The sequence below is a fragment of the Manis pentadactyla genome, chromosome 13 (assembly GCF_030020395.1).
Source record: "Manis pentadactyla isolate mManPen7 chromosome 13, mManPen7.hap1, whole genome shotgun sequence".
Taxonomy (NCBI): Eukaryota; Metazoa; Chordata; class Mammalia; order Pholidota; family Manidae; genus Manis; species Manis pentadactyla.
Window position 1 is genome coordinate 93914470 of NC_080031.1, and position 23510 is coordinate 93937979.

The window sequence follows — 23510 nt, forward strand, 5'->3', positions numbered from 1 at the left end:
TCGGCCCCACCTGGAACAGCCCCGTCGGGCACTCACAGATGCACAGATCCATTGTTACTTGTTGCTGGAAGGCACTGGGGCTTCTCCAGGCCACACAGCTGTGTGCACAGTTGGGGAAGGTTCTGGTCCTCCACTCTCCATTGAGTCCTTTCTTTCTCAGTGCCGCCATGCTGACTTAGATGGTATTTGGGATTGTATCCTGTGTGTTTGATTCTGGGTTCCCCTGCCTGTCCCCAGAGCCCTCGGTGGTGTTTGCCAAGGAGCAGCCAGCGCACAGTGAGGTGCAGGCCGAGGCGGGGGCCAGCGCCACGCTGAGCTGCGAGGTGGCCCAGGCCCAGACGGAGGTGACGTGGTACAAGGACGGGAAGAAGCTGAGCTCCAGCTCGAAAGTGCACGTGGAGGCCAAGGGCTGCGCCAGGCGGCTGGTGGTGCAGCAGGCGGGGAAGGCGGACGCCGGGCAGTACAGCTGTGAGGCCGGCGGCCAGAGGGTCTCCTTCTGCCTGGACGTCGCAGGTGGGTCCATAGTTGAGCAAGGAGCTCAGTATCTAAGAAATCAGTATGGCGGCAGGTGTGTGTTGTTCCTGCGCTTGGTTGCCTCTTGACATACCCATCCAGGGCTTCTCCATTGCTGAGACCCTTGGGTCAGTCTGTACTCACCTTGGCGTCTAGTCCAGGAGTTTCTCAGCATCTGCTTCTCCACATTCCTGCCTTTCAATGCCACATCCCCGCCCTTCAATGCCACATCCCCACTTTCCACAACACAATCCTGCCACTGAGACTTCCTTAGGGATCTGCAGGCTCCTGAGTCCTGTGGTCTGTGGAAGTGGCTGTTCTCTGTGTTGGGTCAGTGAGCACATATTTCCTGTTTTAAGGCCCCCTGGGCAGCTGTGGAGCCCAGACGTGCTCTGGTAGTGGGTGCCTCACCCACCACCAGCCGTCTGTAGGTCAGCCCTGTGGGCCTGTCCTAATGCTCAGATGCCTGTCCGGCCTGGGCCTGGGCTAGGTTGGTGTGCTTTCTGTCCCCACACGTCATCGGAGCTGGTGACATTGCTGGCTTCAGTGTCCTCAGGGGGCTAACACTGTCCTTATCCCCAGCTGTAGCTGTCACACACCTGTCCCCACCCTGAAGGCAGGGTGGTGCTTCCCAGTGCTGCCCTTGGTCTGCCTACACAGGGACCCTCTTGGGCCCCCTCTGGGGCCTTCCCTTTTCCCCCTCTAGGCCTGGGTCTCTGTCCCCGTGCTCAGCTGCTGGAGGCATTCGGGGTGTTCCACACCTCTTAGCCTTTGCCCCAGTGTTCCCCCTAGCTAGACCGTCCTCATCTACTCATCCTCTTGGCCCTATTTCCCACTGCCTCTTAGGATGCTCAGAGTGAATCTGAACTGTCGGCCCCCCTCTCTCCTTGCAGTATCTGCTCATGGGGGCCCATCTTCCTGAGCAGGGATCTTGGCTCTTAGCTCTTGGTGGGACAGAACCTGTGGCCCCAGGCAGCTCCTCTTGGCCACTGGAAACCCACATGGTGCCTGGCAGGTGGCCTGTGCTCAGCAGAGAGGCAAGGGCGGAGGGCTGGATGGCCTGGGCTGTTGGGAGCAGCAGGAGCTTGGGGCTGCTCCACTTCAGGTCTTCTCCTGTCATGAGGCTTGGGCTGGGGGCAGAGCCCTGGTCAGGGGTAGGAGGGCCCCTCTCTCATTCTCAGTGGCTTCCCCCCAGAGCCAGAGCCTGAACCCCCAGCCCTGGAAAGGCGCAGTCGCCGGGAGCCTCTGGTTGTCAGGGAACATGAGGACATCGTTCTGACGGCCACGCTGGCCACGTCATCTGTGGCCACAGTGACGTGGCTCAAGGATGGCGTGGAGATTCACCGCAGCAAGCGGCACCAGATGACCAGCCTGGGGGACATGCACACACTCACGGTGTGTGGCGCACAGCCCCTGGACAGTGCCGTGTACAGCTGCCATGTGGGCGCCCAGGGCCAGGACTTCCCAGTGCAGGTGGAAGGTCAGTGGGGTGGAGGAAGAGGGTTCCTCTGGGAACCCCGTGTGTGCTGGGGGGCGTGCATGAGGTGCTGCAGGTGGCGTCCCCACATGGGGCCTGGTGGGGCTGGGGGCACACAACAGTCAGCACAGAGCTCGCCCAGCACCGGAGCCCTGCTCAGCTAACACGCCCTCCCTTCCCACAGAGGTGGCTGCCAGGTTCTGCCAGCCCTTGGAGCCTGTGAGCGGAGAGCTGGGAGGCACCGTGACGCTCACCTGCGAGCTGAGCCCAGCGCAGGCCGATGTGGTGTGGCACCGCGGGAGCACGCAGCTCAGGGCTGGCAAGCGCTTCCAGATGGTGGCTGCGGGCCCTCTGCGCTCACTCACTGTGTTGGGCCTGCGGCAGGAGGATGCTGGGGAGTACGTGTGCCAGAGCCGTGACGACCACACTAGCGCAAGCCTCACAGTCAGCGGTATGCGGCCGGCAGGGTTCTGGAAGAGGTGTGCAGGCTGGGGTCCCTGCCCCTCCTGCCTGCTCTCAAGCGGAGCCTCTATCCACAGCTCCCCGAGTGGTCAAGTTCATGTCGGGGCTGAGTGCCGCTGTGGCAGAGGAGGGCCAGAACGCCACCTTCCAGTGTGTGGTGACCCCCAGTGATGTGGCAGTCACCTGGTCCCGGGACAGCGCCCTGCTGCAGCCCAGTGAGAAGTTTCTCATCTCGCAGACTGGCGCCAGCCACAGCCTGACCATCTTGGGCCTGACCCTAGAGGACGCTGGTCAGATCACCGCAGAGGCTGAGGGTGTCATGTCCACCGCTGCTCTCCGAGTCCGAGGTTCGAGAGTGGCATGGCAGGGAGGGCCTCCCCAAGGGCTGCTTCCCAGATGGTATCCTGTTGCTGGCCTGTGTGCAACTCGCTTGGCTGTCCTCGGAGTCACTGGGTTGGTCAGCTGCAGCAAGGAGACTCTGGTGGGCTTAGGGGTAGGGCACCTTCTCTGAAGGGGAGAAAGTAGCTCCTTTAGGGACACCTGGGTAATGGTTGAGGCAGTCCAGGGAGGCTTCCTGGAGGAGGCGTCCCATGATGAGCCCCATGGATGGAGAGGTGGGAGGTACTGGAGTGGGCAGCCAGTGCAAGCAGAGGCAGGAGGTGGGGACGAGCTTTGCTGGCTGAACCAAGGACTTCACCTGAGGGTAAGTGGCAGCCATTGCAGGTTCTTGAATAAGGGAGTAACATAGGTAGATTCACTTTTGAGGGAGATCATGGTACAGCCTGGGACTGGGAAGCCCACAGGAGTGTGTTTCATGTCCCTTAACAAGTGAGTGTCCTGGGCTTCCTTCAAGGTAGAATGGCTGGTGCAGCTGGTCTGGGGGCTTAGCATCCACCCGTCTCACCAGTTTTCTGCCTTCAGATCCTGCTGGTCATGGTCACCCTTAGGAGTTCCAGGCACTGGGGTGGGCGGGGTTATTCAGAGCAGAGGAGCAGGCAGTGGGATGAGGACTGGGCAAAGAGCAGCCTCTCCAAACCTAGGTTTCCTTCCATCAAATCCTACCTGGGCAGGTGCACAGCTGGGCCCAAGTCTGGCCAAGGCCATGCCCAGCCTAGAGTCAGACTATGAGTCTGGTGGGGGCAGCTCTACTAGCTGGGGGACAAGGGGCAGGCGGGTGCTCGATGTCCTGGTTTTCCCCAGCGGCAAGGGTCACTGCAATGACCTCCCTTTCCTGTGACCCCAGAGGCACCGGTGCTGTTCAAAAAGAAGCTGGAACCGCAGACAGTGGTGGAGCGAAGCTCAGTAACCATGGAGGTAGCGCTGACACGGCCGTGGCCTGAAGTTAGGTGGACGCGGAACGCTGTGACCCTGGTGCAGGGCGAGAACGTGGAGATCCATGCTGAGAGCGTGAGCCACCGCTTGGTTCTCCGCAGTGTGAGTTTCGCAGACCGCGGTTTCTATGGCTGTGAGACACCGGATGACAAGACACAGGCCAAGCTCACAGTGGAAAGTGAGCGGAGGGGCCTCAGTCTGGGGTTGGGCGTGGAGCAGGGAGGGTTGGGCCTCTCCTCCAGGCACTTGGCTGGCTGCCCCTGGGTCCCCTGGTGAAGTGAGTGGGGGCTGGCCGAGGGCCGGGGTTCTGGCACAGAGATTCACCCAGCCCCTGCCCCCGCGTGCACCTACTTGCTGCAGTGCGCCAGGTCCTCCTCGTGCGGGGCCTGCAGGCGGTGGAGGTCCCGGAGCAGGGCACAGCCACCATGGAGGTGGAGCTGTCACACACCGAAGTGGAGGGAAGCTGGACACGCGACGGCCTGAGACTCCAGCAGGGGCCCACGTGCCAGCTGGAAGTGCGTGGCCCCACCCACACCCTCACACTCTCCAGGCTGCAGCCGCAGGACTCTGGCCTCATCGCCTTCAAGGCTGAGGGCGTGCACACGTCAGCACGGCTCCTGGTCACTGGTGCGTGGGCATGGGCGGGACCCACTGCAGAGTGTGCGGCCCCGTCCCAAGGTGGCCCAGGGAGCCTGGCAGGGACAGGGTTGTGGAATCCCGTGGAGGAGGAGACTGGTTCCTAGAACAAGCTGTGTGATTCTGCCCCGCTCAGGCCCCGCCCCGCTCAGGCCCCGCCCCGCTCAGGCCCCGCCCCGGCACCTCCAGGCCTTCTACTCACCTCTACCCTCCCGCCTCCACAGAGCTGCCTGTGAGGTTCAGCCGCCCACTGCAGGATGTGGTGGCCATGGAGAAGGACAAGGTGACCCTGGAGTGTGAGCTGTCACGCCCCAATGTGGACGTGCACTGGCTGAAGGTACCTCCCACCCCCGGGACGCCCTTGCTCCCCTCAGCCTCTCACCTGGGCAGGCAGGGGTGGGACCTCACCATGGGCAACCCAGGGCCTGACCCGGACTCATTCCTTCTTAGGACGGTGTGGAGCTGAGGGTGGGCAAGACCTTGGGCATGGTGGCCCAGGACACTTGCAGGCGTCTCATCATTTACCATTGTGAGCTTGGGGACCAGGGCCTGTATGTGTGTGACGCCCACGATGCTCAGAGCTCAGCCTCCTTGAAGGTTCAAGGTGAGGGCTGGACAGGGTAGGGGTCAGGGTCTGGTGGGTGGCCAGGTGCTTAGCTCCTGGGCTCTGCCCTTGGTGGGTGTCCCTCAGCAAGCTGGGTAGGGAGCAGCTCTGTGCATCCAGGCATGGCAGGGCCTTCCTTTCTGCCCCAGGCCGCAATGTCCAGATCATGAGGCCCCTGTTGGATGTGGAGGTGATGGAGAAGGAGGGTGCCACTTTCTCCTGTGAGGTCTCCCACGACGAGGTGTCTGCCCAGTGGTTCCGGGAGGGCAGTAAGCTTCGGCCCAGTGACAACGTGCGCATCCGCCAGGAAGGTGTGGTTTTGGGGGTTCGGAAGGAGGGCATCTCCCCCTCCTGTCCCAGGCCCCCTGCCCCCAGTGCTTAGTGACCTGTGTCCCCAGGAAGGACATACACTCTCATCTACCGGAGGGTCCTGGCAGAAGACGCAGGGGAAATAAAGTTTGTAGCCGAAAGTGCAGAATCACGAGCTCAGCTCCGAGTGAACGGTGAGGGGCCTCACAGGCTGTGTGTGCACACGCATGTGCGCTGGGCCTTACAGGGGCTGACAGGCCAGCTGTCCCAGAACAGGCCTGCGGCTCCCCCTGGCCCCTAACCCAGGAGACCAGCAATGACCCAGGAGGAAGGAAAGAGGGCATCGCCTCCTCAGCAGGAGGACAAGCATTCTGAAGGGGGCAGCCTTAGGGGTGTGAGGGCTGTGGGGCTCTCCTCCCCTGTTTAAAATAGAGATACTGGTGAATTCTTTCTCCCGGTACTGCAGCAAGTGCCGGAGAGAAGAGGTGTGAGGCCGTGGCAAATGGTGAGTGCTAGCCTGCCCTGGTGGCCAGGGACAAAGTGGCCATGCAGCACATGGGAGGGGAGGTCTACGGACTTGCTGGGCAAGGGCGTGGGGGGCTAGGGTTTGCTGGATGTGGGAGTGGGGGTGGGGGTAGGGGTGTGTGTGTGAGGGCAGGGTGGGGTGCGAGGGGCGGGGCAGCAGAGGATGCCTGATGCTTGAATTGGTGCAGTATGGGGGCCAGGGGCGCGTACGGCAGAGTCCAGTGTACAAGGGTGCCCACTTTCCTCGTGTGGTTGTACCGAGTGGGTCCCAGCCCAGCCAGAGGGTGACTTGGCCTAGCCACCTGTTGGCCACGGTGAATGGATGGCAGTGGTCAGCCCGACTGGTTGGAAGCTGCACAGGCTATTTTCCAGCTCTGGGGCCACTGGGGGCACTGAGTGGCACCCTGACCTCACCCTGCTTACCCACAGAACTACCAGTGGCTATCCTGCGTCCGCTGCGGGACAAGATAGCCATGGAGAAGCATCGTGGCGTGCTGGAATGCCAGATGTCGCGGGCCAGCGCCCAGGTGCGGTGGCTCAAGGGCAGTGTGGAACTGCAGTCAGGGCCCAAGTATGAGATGGTCAGTGATGGCCTCTACCGCAAGCTGGTCATCAACGATGTGCAACCTGATGACGAGGATATGTACACGTGTGACGCCGGCAATGTTAAGACCAGTGCCCACTTCTTTGTGGAAGGTACGGGCAGGGCCTGGGAAGCTCTCCCAGAGGGTGAATCGAGGCCTCTATTGCTTCCCCTGCCTTTTGGCAGGCGGCCGGGTCCAGAATGGGCCTGAATTTGAGCAGGTGTGTGGGGGACGAGGAGCCTGCAGGGGCGAGGCTGGAGGCTCTCCCTTTGGGACCTCGCCAGTGACCCACCCCTCACCCACAGAGCAATCCATCACCATAGTGCGGGGGCTGGAGGACGTGACGGTGATGGAGCCTGCCCCTGCCTGGTTCGAGTGTGAAACCTCTATCCCCTCGGTGCGGCCGCCCAAGTGGCTCCTGGGGAAGACGGTGCTACAGGCAGGGGCAGACATAGGCATGGAGCAGGAGGGCACAGTGCACCGGCTCATGCTGCGGCACACCAGATCCACCATGACTGGGCCGGTGCACTTCACCATCGGCAAGTCACGTTCCACCGCCCGTCTGGTGGTCTCAGGTGAGTGCATGCAATCGGCGGAAGGCAGCAGATGGAGGTGAGCCAGTCGCACAGACTAGGCAGAGCGTCTGGGGTTTCTCCAGTCCGGCCGCCCTGGTGACGCTGCTCCTCCCCTCCCGCTGCAGACATCCCCATGGTACTCACACGTCCGCTGGAGCCCAAGGCGGGGCGCGAGCAGCAGTCCGTGGTCTTGTCCTGTGACTTCAAGCCGCCCCCCAAGGCTGTGCAGTGGTACAAGGAGGACATGCCCCTGGCGCCGTCGGACAAGTTCAAGATGAGGATGGAGGGCCACATGGCCGAACTGCGCATCCTCCGGCTCTCGCCTGCCGATGCTGGCATCTACCGATGCCAGGCGGGCAGTGCTCAGAGCAGCGCCCAGGTCACCGTGGAAGGTTCGGCGTGCGGGCGCACAGGGCTGCCTCTAGGAAGGGGCGTGGGGAGGCAGGGGGGCGGGCGCTGAAGCGGCCCTGTTCTCCTGTCAGCACGTGAGGTGACAGTGATGCAGCCGCCACGCGACGCCAAGGTCACGGAGGATGGCCGCGCCTGCTTCTCCTGTGAGCTGTCCCACGAGGACGAGGATGTGGAGTGGTCGCTCAATGGCGTGCCTCTGTACAATGACAGCTTCCACGAGATCTCCCACCAGGGCCACTGCCACACGCTGGTACTGAAGTGCGTGCGGCAGAAGGACGCCGGCATCGTGCGCGTCTCCTCCCCGAAGGTGTCAGCCACTGCCCGCCTGGAGGTCAAAGGTGAGGCGTCCCTGCGGGGTTGTGAGCTTCTAGCCAGGACTGGCACTGGGTTCCCCGCAGCGGAGGGGGCTGCTTACTGGCTCACCTGCTCAATCCCTACCCCAGCAAAGCCGGTGGTGTTCCTGAAGGCTCTGGACGACGTGTCTGCAGAGGAGCAGGGCACGCTGGCCCTGAAGTGCGAGGTCTCGGACCCCCAAGCCCGCGTGGTGTGGCACAAGGACGGCGTGGAGCTTGGCCCTGGCCACAAGTACGACTTCCTGCACACGGCAGGCATGCGTGGATTAGTGGTGCACGACCTGAGCCAGAATGACGCGGGCGTCTACACCTGCAGGGTGGGCTCAGAGGAGACCCGCTCAGTGGTCAGCGTGCACGGTGCGTGGCCTGTCAGGGCGGCTCCGGGCGGGGTGGGGGTGCTGAGGGCGGGGCGTGGGCTTGGGACCGCCTCCTCTCGGTCCTGCCTGCTTTCCAAGGGCAGGGGCTGCTTTGCTGAGCCTGTAGCGGTCAGCACAGGCTCGGGGAGGAGAGAGCTAGATGCGGTCCTGGGGGCCCCAGGTGCAGCAATGGGGTGGGGAGCAAAGCCGTGGATACTTCATAGGGATTCGACAGAGGCTGGAGACGTTCATTCAGCACCAGGGGATCTGTGTAGGCAGGTGCCAGGCCACCAAGGGGGCAGTCAGGGGAGTGTCCTGCAGTTAGCAAGTGGCAGAGGCTGAGATATAAAGTGGGTGATGCCCCGGAAGGGCTCCCAGACCAAACGCTCTCAGCCAGATGAAGGGTTGTGGTCAGGCCACATTGCAGTGTGTCATGGTTAAGACTAGTCATGCTATATAGGTCACCAGCCAGCAGGATGGCCTTGGCACTTGCTCCCTTGGACACCAGGTCCCTTCAGATGTCCCTCACAGCCTGAGCCTCGGTCCTCAGCTACAGGGCAGACACCTGACTCCTGGGTGCACAACTCTCCTGGCTGGGCAACTCCAGTCCTTTTGTCTCACTGTGTGCACTGCAGGCCTGCACCTGTCACCCGGTGGTGGGTCCCCGACAGTCTGGCCAGGGTTTGCGATGAAGCAGGAAAGGGGGAAGGGTAGTATGGTGTGTTTGCTCTAGAGCCAGACACCCTCCACACTGGGCCATCTGTCCTTTCTCTTCTGGAACTTTTGAGCTGGTGACTGTAGATGGAGCTTGTTCTCTGCATGCTGTTCTGTAGGCTGCAGGAAGGTGGCCACCCTAATGGAACTCACAGCTCTTGGTCATCCAAACATCAGGCTTTGGTCAGCTGGAGGCCAAGGGGGCAATTGCGTAGAGGGGTAGCAGGCCCTCCAGGAGTGGGAGGTGCAGAAGCGTGGTGTCTCCACCCTGGGGTCTGGCCAGGGACTGCTGTGAGCTTAATGGAGCCAGTCTGGAGAGGCAGGTGCCCACAAGCCCAGCCAGCATGATGGCTATCTCCTGTGGCCTGCAGACCTGCACGTGGGCATCACCAAGAGACTGAGGACAGTGGAGGTGCTGGAGGGCCAGAGCTGCAGCTTTGAATGCATCCTGTCCCATGAGAGCACAGGCAATGTGGCCATGTGGACAATGAGCGGGAAGCCAGTGGGCAGTTCCGGCCGCTTCTGGGCCACTTGCCAGGGCCGCAAGTACATGCTGGCTGTCCAGGAAGCCCTGCCAAGTGATGCTGGTGAGGTGGTCTTCTCTGTGGGGAACCTCACCTCCAAGGCCTCGCTCATCGTCAAAGGTGAGCCCTGCGGGCTGGGGTGGGAGGGGCTGGGTCCACAGTGGGGGCGCTGAGCTTGGGCCCTTCCCCTGGTGGCCTGGAGTGGGGCCCTAGGGCTGGGAAGCCACCAGGGTGTGCTTCTGGACACTGTGTCCCCAGCCCCTGGCGAGAACCCCTGCTGGCAGGTTGGAGTCATCTGTGGGGGTTACTCTCTAGGTCAAGATCATCTGGTATCTGGGTAGGAGCAGGGTCTTTGATCCATGGTCTGACTGCCATGGTAGCTCCCCAGGCATGTGGCCCACGGAGCCAGGGAAATCACATCAGTGTCTCTGAGGTCCCTCTTCTGGCATACATACCGGTGTGGATGGCTAACACTCAGCTCCCAGCCGGCTCTGGCCTGGCTGCACTCTGAGTCTTCAGGCTGAGAGCCTGACTGTGGTCTCCTTCCCTGTCCCGGACCCCTCCCATCAGGACCACAGGGGCTCCCAGCAATCCAGGGCTCTGAATTTCTGGGCAATAGCTGCCCTGCCCTAAGGGTGCACCCCGGGGCCATGGCCTTGCCTCACGGGCAGCCGCCTCTGCTTCCCTCAGAGAGGCCCACGGATATCACCAAGCCACTGGAGGACCAGCGGGTCACGCTGGGCGAGGATGTGGTGCTGAGCTGCGAGCTGTCACGGGCTGGCGCCCCAGTGCGCTGGCTTAAGGATGGGAAGGCTATCCGCAAGAGTCAGAAGTACGAGCTGCTCACTGAAGGCTCCCGGGCCATGTTGGTTGTCCGAGCAGCCTCCCTCAAGGATTCGGGCAGGTACACGTGTGAGGCGGAGGTGTCCAGCAGCACAGCCAGCCTCCACGTGGAAGGTAACCCCAGGGGAAGCCTGGGCATGGGCCCACAGAGGGCCCAGCTGGGAAGGGGCTGGCCGGTCCCTGACTGGGGGCTGACGTACTGTCTGCGTGGGCCTCACCCTGCCCTATCTTGCCCTCTCACCAGAAAAGGCAAACCGGTTCACCCAGGAGCTGGTCGATCTACAGGTGGAGGAGAAAGGCACGGCTGTGTTTGTGTGCCATACAGAGCAGCCGGCAGCCACGGTGACCTGGCGGAAGGGCCTCATGGAGCTGCAGGCCTCAGGGAAGCACATGCCCAGCCAGGAGGGTCTGACCTTGAGGCTTACTGTCCATGCCCTGGAGAGAGCAGACAGTGATGTCTACACCTGTGACATCGGCCAGACTTCGACCCAGGCCCGGCTCCTGGTGCAAGGTGAGGCCCAGCCCACGGGCCCCTGCTTGGTGGGGCACAAGCTGTGTTAAAGGAGACTGGGAGGTGGTGGGAGATCTGCCCTCTGCCTGGCCTTGGACAAACCAGCCTCAGTTTCCCCATCTCTGGGGGGTCGCCCTGGGTGGTCTTGTCTCTGAGGCCCTCCTGGCTGGACCCTGGGCAGCCGTGGTTTGCCTGGTGCAGGTTTCCAGAACCCCTCCTCTACGCGAGAACATAGGGCCTTGCACACAGGGTCTATCACCTTTGCCCCATGGCAGTAGAAAGGCCCAGGAAGGCCACTGGGGTGAGCAGCATGTGTGCCTGGCAGGCAGTGGTGGGGCCTGGGGGGGTAACATTCTCCTCACCCCGTGGATGAGGGAACAGGGCTTGACTTGGGGTTAGTGGCCAGCCCAGGGTCATAGGGCATGTTGAGCTGGCCAGCCTGAACCTAGGGCCAGTGCCCAGGATGGGGTTCTCTGGGGTCTGTCCATGGGAAACAGCAAAACAAGAGCAAGGAAGCCTCACTCTGACCTTTCCTTGCCTTTTCCACAAAATCTAGTGAATCCAGCAAGTGTGCTGGAACTGTTTTGTTAGCCTGGTGGAAGCCCAGCTACCAAAGTTGATGCTTCATCCAAAACAGTTAACATGAGCCTTGCGTGGTTACAAAGTGTTTAAAAAACCTTAGGGCGTGCAAATAGACGTGGCCAGGCTGGTGATGTGGCCAGAGCCTTTCCTCTGGGCATTGGTCTGCGACCCAGAATCCCTCACCTGCTGTACGTGGTTCGCCTCCCCACTTACTATCTTCACATTCCTCTGTCCCACAGCCCCAGACCCCTGCGTGCGCAGGAGGAACCTAGAGGCAGAATGCAGTTCACACTGTCAGTGCCCCAGAGTGTTGACTTACATTTTAGCACAGCCGTGATGTTCCTATCCATTCAGTTAACCCATGACAACGTAGTTGCATATTACATGGCCTCAGGGACTTGCACATCTGGCATCGATGGGTTTGGGGCAGTTTGATGAGAGGGGACCCACCGTGGGCCATGTGGCATGGATGGCAGAAGGACCCTGAAATGGTGTGGGCTCAGCGGTCCACCTGAATTAAGTACTTGGGGCAGCTCAGCTCTGACCCACTCAGTCTCCTGAGTTTCATTGTTCTGAGCCCATCAAAGGTCGCTTGTTCCCTGGATGAGCCCCCGACCCCCACCCCATTCCCCTTAGCAGCTGGCCAGGGTGGGGCACCCTGATGTGGCTTGTGCCCCCACAGGCCGGAGCGTGCTTATCACAGAGGGCCTGGAGGATGTGGAGGTGCGCGAGGGCTCCTCTGCCGCCTTCCACTGCCGCATCTCACCCACTGACTACGGGCCAGTCCACTGGTTTCTGGATGAGAAACCCCTGCATACCAACGAGCTCAGCGAGATCAAGGCCCAGCCAGGTGGCTACCATGTGCTGACCCTGCGGCAGCTTGCACTCAAGGACTCAGGCACCGTCTGCTTTGAGGCGGGTGACCAGCGGACCTCAGCCACCTTGCGGGTCACAGGTGGGCTGCCTGCCCAGTGCTGTGGCTGAGGGCAGAGGCTCGGCCACACACCAAGCATGGTCCTGGTGGTGTGTGACAGGGACCACAGACAAGGCTCAGTGGGCTGGGCCCTCAGGTCCAGGGAGGTGGGCTCAGGAGGCTGAGAAGGGCTGTTTTAGGATGCATAGCTGCATGTTCTACTCATGGCCAGTGTGGCATGCACTGGACCATGCCTCTCAGTGTGAGGAGCCGTGTTGAGCCTGCTCTGTCCCCCTGGTGGCCCTTTCTGCAGCCCCAGCCTTGGGGGGCAGGTGTGCATTCACTGGGGCATTGTCTGGTCTACAGCAAGACCTGGGACTTCTCCTGAAGTAGCCCCCAAGCAGCCTCTCTGTTCCCCAGAAAAGCCAAGTGCCTTCTCCCGGGAGCTCACTGACACCACAGTCATGGAGGGTGAGGACCTGACCCTGGTCTGTGAGACCGCCGTCCCAGATAGCCCTGTGAGCTGGACCAAGGACGGGAAGGCCCTGCGGCCATCAGCCCGGTGCCAACTGAGCCAGGAGGGACACAGGGCCCAGCTGGTCATCTCAGGCACCACCCTGCAGGATGGCGGGCGTTACAAGTGTGAGGCTGGGGGTGCCTGGAGCAGCTCCATCGTCAGGGTCCATGGTAAGCCCCCCAGGCCACACTGGGGCCTCCCAGAGCAGGGCCCAGGGGCACTCAGGCTCCTCCTGTCCCTGTCTCTGGCCACAGAGTCGGGAGGTCTGTGCCTCTCTGCCCGGCTGGGCAGTTAGTCTATCTTGGCCCTCCCATCTCCTGTCCTTGCTGCTCTGACACAGTCCCCTGCACCCTCCCTGAGTCTGCTGACTGTCATCTTCACCTCGCTTCATTCCTGACTTTGCCCTGCTTCCCAACATCTCTGTTCTCCCTGCTCCTGGCTCGGCTCATCTCCATCCGTCTTGGTTGTCTCAGACTGAGTGACAGTTGCCACAGGGAGGAAGCTCAAACAAACATCTATTCCCCCTGTCCTGGAGGCTGGAGGCCAAGATCAGGGGCCGGCATGGCTGGTTCTTCCCGAAGCCTCTCTCCTGGGCGTGTAGTTCCACCTTCTCCCTGTGTCCCCAAATGGCTGTTTCTCTGCCTATGTCTGTATGCTCATCTCTTATGTGTACCCCAGTCCCACGGGATCAGGGCCACCCTGGTGACCTCACTGCACCTCAGTCACCTCTGTAAAGGCCCATCTCCAAACACAGCCCCTCTCTGAGGTCTGGGGGTGAGGGGCCTATCATGGATTTGGGCCACATGGTCAGCCCATAACACCCCGCCCTTCTCTGTTCCCTGCTGTTTGGCTTCCCCTCCTGGAGGGGCAGAGATGTTGGGGTCACTGTCACCAGCCCCTGATGAGGAAGGGGTGAGGCGGGTCTGCCTGCTTCTCCAGCTCTGGCTCCCCAGCTGTCCCCAACCTTGGGAGGACCTCTGGTGGTACACAGGGGGCAAGGACTAGGCTGAGCCTCTCCTGCCCACAGCTCAGCCTGTGTACTTCCGGGAGGGGTTGAAGGACCTGGAGGTGGTGGAGGGTGGTGCTGCCACACTGCGCTGTGCACTGTCATCTGTGGCTGCGCCCGTGGAGTGGCACCGTGGAGATGAGGTTCTGCGGCCTGGGGGCAAGTACAGACTGCGGCAGGAGGGCGCTGTGCTGGAGCTGGTGGTCCGGGACCTACGGCCGCAGGACAGCGGGCAGTACTCTTGCCAGTTCAAGGACCAGATGACCTCAGCCATGCTCACCGTGAAGGGTGCGAATACTCTCCCGCCCTGCCCATGTGGCTCCTCCCGGCCTGCATGGAGGGGTGAGTGTGACATTCTGTGTCCATCTGCCCCCTCCAGGACTGCCTGTCACGTTCATAGGAAGACTGAGAAACAAGGAGGCCACGGAAGGGGCCACGGCCACGCTGCACTGTGAGCTGAGCAAGGCGGCCCCCGTGGAGTGGAGGAAGGGGCCCGAGACCCTCAGAGCCGGGGACAGAGTCGTCCTGAGGCAGGACAGGGCCGTGTGTGAGCTGGAGATCCGTGGCCTGGCCATGGCAGATGCCGGGGAGTACTCGTGTGTGTGCGGGCAGGAGAGGACGTCAGCCACGCTGACCATCAGGGGTAAAGAACACATGTGGCCACAGGGAGCTGTGGGTGTCTGCACATTGTTGCTGTGTCACCACCTTCTCCCTGTAGGGCCTCTGGGGGGGGTGTCTCTCCAGCTGGGGTACTCCAGGTTCTCCTGGCCCCTGGCCTCTGGTCCAGTACATGTCCTGATGTTCATGTCCAGTCCTGTGTGTCCACTGTTTCTCCTGGTCCACTAGCCACCCTCCCCATCACAAAAGGTCTAATGAATAGGAGGCCATGAAGGGGCCACAGCCACATGCATTGAGGCAGGGCCACAATCCATAGTGTGTACCCATAGTGTGTACTTGGCACACCCAGCATGTGGCCTGTGTGCAGTCTGGATTCGTGTCTCCTGTGTGCTGTCCGTGTCCTGTCTCTTCAGTGGGTTCAGAGAGTGTGACTGTATCTGTACCTTTCTGCCTCCCCAGCCCTGCCTGCCAAGTTCACAAAGGGCCTAAAGAATGAAGAGGCCATGGAAGGGACCACGGCCACGCTGCACTGTGAGCTGAGCAAGGCGGCCCCTGTGGAGTGGAGGAAGGGGCCCGAGACCCTCAGAGCCGGGGACAGAGTCATCCTGAGGCAGGACGGGGCTGTGTGTGAGCTGGAGATCTGTGGCCTGGCTGTGGCAGATGCCGGGGAGTACTCATGTGTGTGCGCGCAGGAGAGGACATCAGCCACGCTGACCATCAGGGGTAAAGCCCACGTGTGGCCACTGGGAGCCGTGGGTCCTATCCAGGGGCTGTGTCACACCCTCTGATGCAGCCACCATCTGTGTACAATCTTCCCACTTCTCTGTGTGTCTCCTGCTCCTGAAGTCAGACTCTCAGTGCAGCTTATGTGGGTCAGTGAGCAGAGAACATGGCCCTCCATGCCCTCGGGGGTCACATCTGGGAGAGGAGCAAGCCCTCCCGGGACAGTGGACTAGGGTCCTCCGGGGGCTGTGCCAGGGAGAGAGTAGGGGATTGGAGCCTGGTGCTGAGACAGGAATGCCAGGAGGGGGCTGGAGGGGGAAGGCCTGGGGCGGGTCCTAGGACAGCCTGCGAGGTGAGGTCTGGGTGTGGATAGGCCCAGCTAGGGAGGACAGTCCAGGAAGCTGTGTTGAGGACCACAGCCAGGAAGGCAGCAGGTGTCCATACCCATTGGGGTTCACATCTGGGGTCCATGGTGGTGGGCTGGTTCTGGGCAGCAACTGCAGGTGGAGATGTTGGGCATGGCATGGTGGCTGGGCTGGGCCCTGGGCCATGGGACTCAGGCAGGGCCTGGTTGTGCACAGGAGGGCTGGCCCGGGGTAGGGCTGACAGCCATGTCCTGTGTGGGGCAGTCAGTGCGCAGGTGGGTTCCCTGGGGGACAGGTGGGGTCCCCGTGCATTGGATTGGCCACCATGGGGCATCCTGCCCGCTGACCCTGGGTTCCCTGCTCCCTGTGCTGCGGGCTTGGTGTCGGGCCCATTCCTTGTCTGTATGCTCCAGGATATAGTCTGTGTGTCTGTCTGAGCCTCCAACCCTGACCACACAATCCACAAAAGCTCTGAGGCCTGGGCAGGCCACAAGAGGGGCCGTGACGCTGTGGGACGTAGTGGGAGGGGTCTGATCCTGTGGGGACTTGGGGCAGGGTGCGGCTGTGCGGCTGGAAGCCCAGGGACAGATCAGCTCCCGGGGCTGGGGGCTGGGTCCTTGGGGCCCTGGACACAGGGTCTGCAGGTGGGCGTGGCTGCTTCCTGCAGGGGAAGAAGATGGGGGGAGGCTGGATGAGGCTGCCCACCAGGTCCTGGGAGGGTCCCAGGGCACACGGGCCCCACTGCCCCTGTTCTGGGGGTCCCAGCCCACAAGTCAAGGTGGACAGTGAGGAAGGGGGTTCTGGGGACTGGGCACATATGTGTCCACACCTCTGGAGAGAGGCCAGGCCCTCATGTCACCTTGAGCTGTGCCTCCTTGTGATGGAGAAGTGTCCGCAGCACAGAGGCACCAGGTGCCCCTGCTGGTCAGACCCAGCAGCAGCCATGCAGGGTGTGGGGCCCATCACATGAGCCAAGCCACCTCCCACCCCAGGAGGTGCCACCAGTGGCCGAGGATAGAGCAGCCACATTGGCAGGTGGCAGGCAGACTGAGAGCTGTGCTGTGGAAGTCTGTGGGTGCCAGGACACCTCCAGGGTTCTACCCCCCTGCAGGGTGTCCTTGCCCGGTCAGCCCCAGTCAGTCCAAGCTGTGGCCTCAGGAGCAGCAGGGGGAACAAGAAGTGAGTGCGGTCCAAGCTTGTGGCGTGTTAGGCAGCCTCTTCCATGCCTCCTGTCCCAGCCAGAGAAATCGCTGGTACAGGCACCATGCAGGGGGCCACAGCTGCAGTGTGGTGGGAGCGGGGAGCCTGGCATCTGTGGAATGGGTGGAGGACCAGGCCCTCGACTCTGGCATGAGCTGCAGTCTGAGGCGTGAAGGGCCATGGGGGATGTGGAGGGGACATCCCTCCAGGCTCTGTGTCCATCCACCCCAGGGGAACTAGGCAGTTCCCAGGTGTCCATTCTCATTCTGAGGTCCTCGCTGAGGACCCCAGCTCCTGTGTCTTCTTCATGGCCAGACGGATGTGCTCAGCTCAGGGTGTCCCCTGCCTGCATGGTGCTGCTGCCCACAAATGTGTCCCGTATCCACATTTTAATCCTCACGTGTCCAGAGTATGTTTCATAGTCAAGTGTCCGTGTCCTGAGCTGCCAGTTCTCTAGTCTGATCTTCTCTCTGTGTCACCCTGGCCCTCCCCAGCCCTGCCTGCCAAGTTCACAAGGGGTCTGAAGAATTCAGAGGCCACCGAAGGGGCCACAGCCACGCTGCACTGTGAGCTGAGCAAGGCGGCCCCCGTAGAGTGGAGGAAGGGGCCCGAGACCCTCAGAGCCGGGGACAGAGTCATCCTGAGGCAGGACGGGGCCGTGTGTGAGCTGGAGATCCGTGGCCTGGCCACGGCAGATGCCGGGGAGTACTCGTGTGTGTGCGCACAGGAGAGGACGTCAGCCGTGCTGACTGTCTGGGGTAAAGATCACGTGTGGCCATGTGGACCCATGGTTGGTGTCTGCATATTGTCCCCATGTAACCACCTAGTCCCCTGTAGGCTCTGGTCATCTGTGTCTCTCCACTTGGGGTACCCTGGGCCTCCCCCTGTCCTATCTCCTTGTCCAGTAGATATCCTGATATTTGTGTCCGGTCCTTTGTGTCTACTCTTCCTCCTAGACTATTAGCCTCCCTTACCATCTGTGTTTATTCATTTGTTCACGCTGTGGCCCTGCTGTCTGTGTGGTCTTTGTGGACGACCCCATCTTAGATACAGACAGACCCCACAGAGTCTCATGTTCTGTGACCCTAACCCTCCCCAGCCCTACTCACTAAGTTCACAAAGGGACTGAGGAGGAGGCCACAGAAGGGGCCACGGCCACGCTGCACTGTGACCTGAGCAAGGCAGCCCCGTGGAGTGGAGGACGGGGCCCGAGACCCTCAGAGCCGGGGACAGAGTCGTCCTGAGGCAGGATGGGGCCGTGTGTGAGCTGGAGATCCGTGGCCTGGCCGCGGCAGATGCCGGGGAGTACTCGTGTGTGTGGGCAGGAGATGACGTCGGTCACGCTGACCATCAGGGTTAAAGAACACATGTGGCCACAGGGAGCTGTGGGTGTCTGCACATTGTTGCTGTGTCACCACCTTCTCCCTGTAGGGCCTCTGGGGGGGGTGTCTCTCCAGCTGGGGTTCTCCAGGTTCTCCTGGCCCCTGGCCTCTGGTCCAGTACATGTCCTGATGTTCATGTCCAGTCCTGTGTGTCCACTGTTTCTCCTGGTCCACTAGCCACCCTCCCCATTGGTGTGGTTGTTTGCTGATTCCCGCTGTGGCCCTTCACAGTTTGTGTGGTCCTTGCGGGCATCCCTGTCCTGGACACAGAGTCCCCCTGACCATCTGATGTTCTCCCTGGCTCCTTGGCCTGCCAGCCACAAGTTCACAAAAGGTCTAAGGAATAGGAGGCCATGGAAGGGCCACAATCTACAGTGCATACCTAGCACAGCTATCATGTTGCCTATGTCCAGTTGGGTTTTGTGTGTCCTCTGTGTTGTCCCTATCCTGTCTCATCTCTGGTCTCAGAGAGTATGACTGTGTCCATATCTTCCTGATCCATCAGCCTTGCCAGCCACGTTCACAAAGGGCCTGAGTAAGGAGGAGGCCACAGAAGGAGCCACGGCTACACTGTGCTGTGAGCTGAGCAAGGCGGCCCCCGTGGAGTGGAGGAAGGGGCCCGAGACCCTCAGAGCCGGGGACAGAGTCATCCTGAGGCAGGACGGGGCCGTGTGTGAGCTGGAGATCCGTGGCCTGGCCGCGGCAGATGCCGGGGAGTACTCGTGTGTGTGCGCGCAGGAGAGGACGTCGGCCACGCTGACCATCAAGGGTAAAGCCCACGTGTGGCCCAGCAGAGCAGAGTCTTGGTGTCCAGTCTTTGACGTCATGACATCCTCTGTGACGATTCTTGTTCCCCTGCCCTGGTGCCGCCCTCTCATATTTCCATGAAATCCCTTCCACCTTCCTAGGCTGTTAAGTGAACCATGAGAAACCAGCACCTAAGCCACTTCCCACCACTGAGTCACCACTAGTTTGTCTTGTCTTGTGGGAGTCTGTGTTTTCCTCTGTCCTGTTGTGTCCTGTGCCCTGGAAGCCTGATGTTTTGTGTCACCTTGCCCATCACCAAACCTGCTGCCAGATTCATACAAAGTGCAAGGCCTGAGGAGGCCACGGGAGTGACCACAGCCACACTGTGCCAGGCTGGGCCAAGGGAAGGCCCCCATGCTATGGCCCTGCCATCTGTGTGTGTACTTGGCACACCCAGCACGTGGCCTGTGTTCTGTGTCTGTGTCTGGTTCTGTGTCCTGTCTTATCCATGGGTTCAGAGAGTGTGACTGTGTCTGCTTCTTTCTGCCACCCCAGCCCTGCCTGCCAAGTTCACAAAGGGCCTAAAGAATGAGGAGGCCACAGAAGGGGCCACGGCCACACTGCACTGTGAGCTGAGCAAGGCAGCCCCTGTGGAGTGGAGGAAGGGGCCCGAGACCCTCAGAGCTGGGGACAGAGTCATCCTGAGGCAGGACGGGGCTATGTGTGAGCTGGAGATCCATGGCCTGGCCATGGCAGATGCCGGGGAGTACTCGTGTGTGTGCGGGCAGGAAAGGACGTCGGCCACGCTGACTGTTGCAGGTAAAGACCACGTGTGGCCATGTGGACCCATGGTTGGTGTCTGCACATTGTTGCCGTGTTACCACCTTCTCCCTGTAGGATCCGTGGATGTCTGTGTCTCTCCAGCTGGGTTCTCAGGGTTCCCTGGATCCTGATCCCTTGTCCAATAGGTGTCCTGATGTTCGTGTCCAGTCCTGCACATCTGTTGTTCCTCCTGGGCCATTAGCCGCCCTCACCATCTGTGTGTTTGTTCACTGATTCATGCCATGGCTTTTTGCAGTTGTGTGGTCCTTATGGGTGTCCGGTCTGGACAGAGTCCCCCAGAAAAATCTGATCTTATGTGTCACCCTGGCCCTCCCCAGCCCTGCCTGCCATGTTCACAAGGGGTCTGAAGAATGAAGAGGCCATGGAAGGGGCCACGGCCACGCTGCACTGTGAGCTGAACAAGGTGGCCCCCGTGGAGTGGAGGAAGGGGCCCGAGACCCTCAGAGCCGGGGACAGAGTCATCCTGAGGCAGGATGGGGCCATGTGTGAGCTGGAGATCCGTGGCCTGGCCGCGGCAGATGCCGGGGAGTACTCATGTGTGTGCGGGCAGGAGAGGACGTCTGCCGTGCTGACCATCAGGGGTAAAGCCCACATTCAGCCATGCAGACTGGTTGGGTGCCTCTCCTCATCTCCATGTGTGTTCCTGGCTCCCCATGGGCACCTTCCCTCTGTGCCCTGTCTGCTGCCTGTCACTGCATTGTCCACATCTTGGTGTCTGAGTACTGATGCATCCTAATGACCTCATGTGGCTCGTGGTAGGGACAGAGTTTTCACCTTGCATCTCCCTTTCATCCTAATGCGCCCATCTTTTCCACTCTCACTGGGGTGGCTTGTTGTCAGGTGCAGGCCCTGGGGCTGACCCTGTCCCCTGTGTCCACCCTGGTGCTGACCCTCTTTCCCCTCTGCCCACCTGCCTCGGAGCTGGCCCTGTCTCCTCTGCCCTCCCAACTGGGCCTGACCCTGCCTCCCCTCTCCTCTGACCCTGTGACCCCTGCCTGGCAGCCCCACAGGTGGTGTTCCGGGAGCCCCTGCGGAGCCTGCAAGCTGAGGAGGGCACGTCAGCCACCCTGGGGTGCAAGCTGTCCCAGCCCAGCCCCGTGGTCTGGAGCAAGGGTGGCCTGGAGCTGCAGGCTGACGGGCGCCAGGAAGCACGGCAGCAGGGCTCCACGGCAGAGCTGGTGCTGCGGGACCTGCGCAGGGAGGACACGGGCGAGTACACCTGTGCCTGTGGCTCCCAGGCCACCAGCGCCACTCTCACCGTCACAGGTGCGATCCAGGCCCCCCATGCTGTGGGCTGCGGCCCCACCCTGGGACCACCATCTGAGGGGACAGAGGCTCAAGGGGCAGACGACCCAGTGTGAGGCTCAGCTCCCACTGTCCAACCTGCAGCCGCACCCCTGGGTGGGGGATGGGGGGCCATGTAGCTGCTCCTCTGTGGCCCTGCCTCCCCCTCACTGTGTCCCGGGCAGCTGCCCCGGCAGCGGGCCTCATGCTGTCCACCCCAACATATGCACCCACTGTGTCTTTGACATGCGGGCTTTACCCCTGCAGTCTCCCTTCCCTATAGCTGCACCGCTGCGGTCCTTCCACCTTTCATAGCTACGCCCCTATGGTCCCCACCACCCTGGTAGTCCCCATAGCTGCACCCCTTTCACCCTTGTCCCTCCCAACCCCCATGCTCTTTGCCCCAGCAGCTGCGCCCTGTGGTGCTCCCCTCCCTCCACCATGCCCCCCCACCATACCTGCAACCCCTGCAGTCCTACCCATCCCCACCCTGGGCCCTCACAGCTGGGCCCTTGAGGTCCCCCCTGTTCATCCTCATAGCTGCACGGGTGCTTGCCCTCACCCTCTCCACCCCGTAGCTGTGCCTCTGCAGTTCCACCCCGCCCCATAGCTGCGCCCCTGTAGTCCTCCCCCACCACTCTCATAGCTGCGCCTGCAGCTACCCTCATACTACCCTGCAGCTGCGCCTGTGAGGTTCCTCCATGAGCTGCAGGCCCAGGAGGTCGAGGAGGGCTTAACAGCACATCTGCGCTGTGAGCTGAGCCGGGCAGGTGCCAGCGTGGAGTGGCGCAAGGGCTCCCTGCAGCTCTTCCCATGCGCCAAGTACCAGATGGTGCAGGAGGGCACCGCTGCAGAGCTGCTGGTGCACAGCGTTGAGCAGGAAGACACAGGCCTCTACACCTGCGACACAGGTCACGCGCAGAGCTCAGCCATCCTTTCAGTCCACGGTGCGTGCCCACGGGCCCCTGCCCTGCCTGCACCCCTCAGCCGCTGCAACTCTGCAGCACTAAGCACTCTTCCTGCCCCCCCAGCCCCCAGGCCCGCGTTCCAGATGGCACTGGAGAGCACAGAGCAGGAGGCTGGTGGTCTGGCCCGGCTGTACTGCCAGCTAAGCAAGGCAGAGCCCGGGGTCCCCGTGCAGTGGCTCAAAGAGGGTATACAGCTACACGCAAGCCCCAAGTATGAGATGCGGCACCAGGGGGCCACCTGTGAGCTGCTCATCCACGGGCTGGAGGCCAAGGACACGGGCGAGTACGCCTGTGTGGTGGATGGCCAGAGAACCTTGGCCTCCATTAAGGTCAAAGGTGAGCCCAGGCCCTTTAGCCCTACCCTGGGGGCACACCTGGTCAGGCACTGTTCCAGGCTGGCGCTAAGACCCCTGGGGTTACAAGCTCTCTTTCCTCATTTCTGCTCACCCCTGGCTCATGTGCCCCTAGAGCAGGGTTGACAGTGGGGAAACTGAGGCTGTGGGTCCTGACTGCTGCCCTGCCTCTCACCCCCAGCTGGTAGCTAGGTAGCCTGGCCCTCTCTGAGCCTCTGTCCTGAAGGTCTTGCCTCCCTGGTGTCCCAGCCAGGGCACAGCAGGCCTCAGGGTGGGGGAGGACACAGGCAGCCCACCACCCACAACCCTTCACCTGCTCCCTCCAAACACGCACCCCAGCCCAGTCTCTACCCCCAGAAGCTCAGTGTCATATGAGGCCATGTTTGTTGATGAATGGCCTGTGGGCCAGACTGAGTCTGTGGCAGATGTGTGAGGGTGTTCTAGAAGGCTTCCTGGAGGAAGGGACATGGGAGCTCAGCCAGGTGCTCTGGACTGGCTGGTAAAGGTCCCTTCCCTGTACCCCAGAGCCTGAAGTGACCATCGTGCGGGGGCTGGTGGACACTGAGGTGCAGGCTGATGGGGAGGCAGAGTTCAGCTGCGAGCTGTCACAAGCTGGTGTCACAGATGTGGAGTGGCACCTTCAGGGCCTACGGCTGCAGAGCAACGAGGTGACAGAGGTGACCATGCAGGGTGACCACACCCACATGCTGCGCCTGAAGTGTGTGACGCCTGAGGATGCAGGCACCGTCTCCTTCCACGTGGGCCCCCACAGGTCCTCTGCCCAGCTCACTGTCCGAGGTAGAGGGCACCAGGCATGCCTCCCTGCCCACCACGCTCGGGATTGGGGGTCCAGGTTCTGTCAGGGGACCACAAGGAGCTCTACCTTTGGGGGTGGGGAACTGGCAGGAGGTGGACCCCCGAACAGGCAGTCTGGGGCTGGTGTCAGGGCTGACTGGTGTCCCCTGTGTGCATCTTCGGGTATTGGAGTGGGGGCACTGGGGGTAGCCCCCCAGGGAGGGATGCTGCTCCCGATGGTCCCGAGGCTGACCAGCCATCCCCCTGCTGCCTTACAGTCCCAGAGGTCACCATCCTGGAGCCCCTGAAGGACGTGCAGCTCAGTGAGGGCCAGGACGCCCACTTCCGGTGCCAGCTGTCCAGGGCCTCAGGCCAGGAGGCCTGCTGGGCCCTGGGAGGGGTGCCCTTGCAGGCCAACGAGATGAACAACATCACAGTGGAGCAGGGCATGCTCCACTTGCTCACCCTGCACAAGGTGGGTTCTG

The 23510-nt window shown here is 61.7% G+C and overlaps 1 protein-coding gene across 20 annotated transcripts in view; it reads left to right on the forward strand.

Annotated features, from left to right (window-relative positions):
* OBSCN (obscurin, cytoskeletal calmodulin and titin-interacting RhoGEF) overlaps window positions 1-23510 on the forward strand; it is a 152475-nt gene that overhangs the window by 75533 nt on the left and 53432 nt on the right. For 9 of the 20 annotated variants that reach the window (XR_008993394.1, XM_057490836.1, XM_057490838.1 and 6 more), the window contains 33 exons: window positions 238-513; window positions 1709-1993; window positions 2175-2441; window positions 2530-2799; window positions 3696-3962; window positions 4145-4411; window positions 4645-4757; window positions 4871-5024; window positions 5174-5335; window positions 5423-5527; window positions 6288-6554; window positions 6748-7017; window positions 7143-7409; window positions 7500-7766; window positions 7872-8138; window positions 9223-9495; window positions 10066-10332; window positions 10463-10729; window positions 11551-11604; window positions 11994-12266; window positions 12645-12911; window positions 13769-14035; window positions 14127-14390; window positions 14825-15088; window positions 17148-17411; window positions 18541-18804; window positions 19338-19601; window positions 19943-20206; window positions 20628-20891; window positions 21590-21856; window positions 21941-22213; window positions 22756-23028; window positions 23304-23500. Coding sequence is in view for 19 of the 20 variants with exons in the window: in XM_057490836.1 (XP_057346819.1) it covers window positions 238-513; window positions 1709-1993; window positions 2175-2441; window positions 2530-2799; window positions 3696-3962; window positions 4145-4411; window positions 4645-4757; window positions 4871-5024; window positions 5174-5335; window positions 5423-5527; window positions 6288-6554; window positions 6748-7017; window positions 7143-7409; window positions 7500-7766; window positions 7872-8138; window positions 9223-9495; window positions 10066-10332; window positions 10463-10729; window positions 11551-11604; window positions 11994-12266; window positions 12645-12911; window positions 13769-14035; window positions 14127-14390; window positions 14825-15088; window positions 17148-17411; window positions 18541-18804; window positions 19338-19601; window positions 19943-20206; window positions 20628-20891; window positions 21590-21856; window positions 21941-22213; window positions 22756-23028; window positions 23304-23500 (8030 nt within the window). In the remaining variant the exon portion in view is untranslated. The remainder of the gene's footprint in view (window positions 1-237; window positions 514-1708; window positions 1994-2174; window positions 2442-2529; window positions 2800-3695; window positions 3963-4144; window positions 4412-4644; window positions 4758-4870; window positions 5025-5173; window positions 5336-5422; window positions 5528-6287; window positions 6555-6747; window positions 7018-7142; window positions 7410-7499; window positions 7767-7871; window positions 8139-9222; window positions 9496-10065; window positions 10333-10462; window positions 10730-11550; window positions 11605-11993; window positions 12267-12644; window positions 12912-13768; window positions 14036-14126; window positions 14391-14824; window positions 15089-17147; window positions 17412-18540; window positions 18805-19337; window positions 19602-19942; window positions 20207-20627; window positions 20892-21589; window positions 21857-21940; window positions 22214-22755; window positions 23029-23303; window positions 23501-23510) is intronic. The other 11 variants (XM_057490839.1, XM_057490853.1, XM_057490854.1 and 8 more) reach the window with 7 other exon arrangements.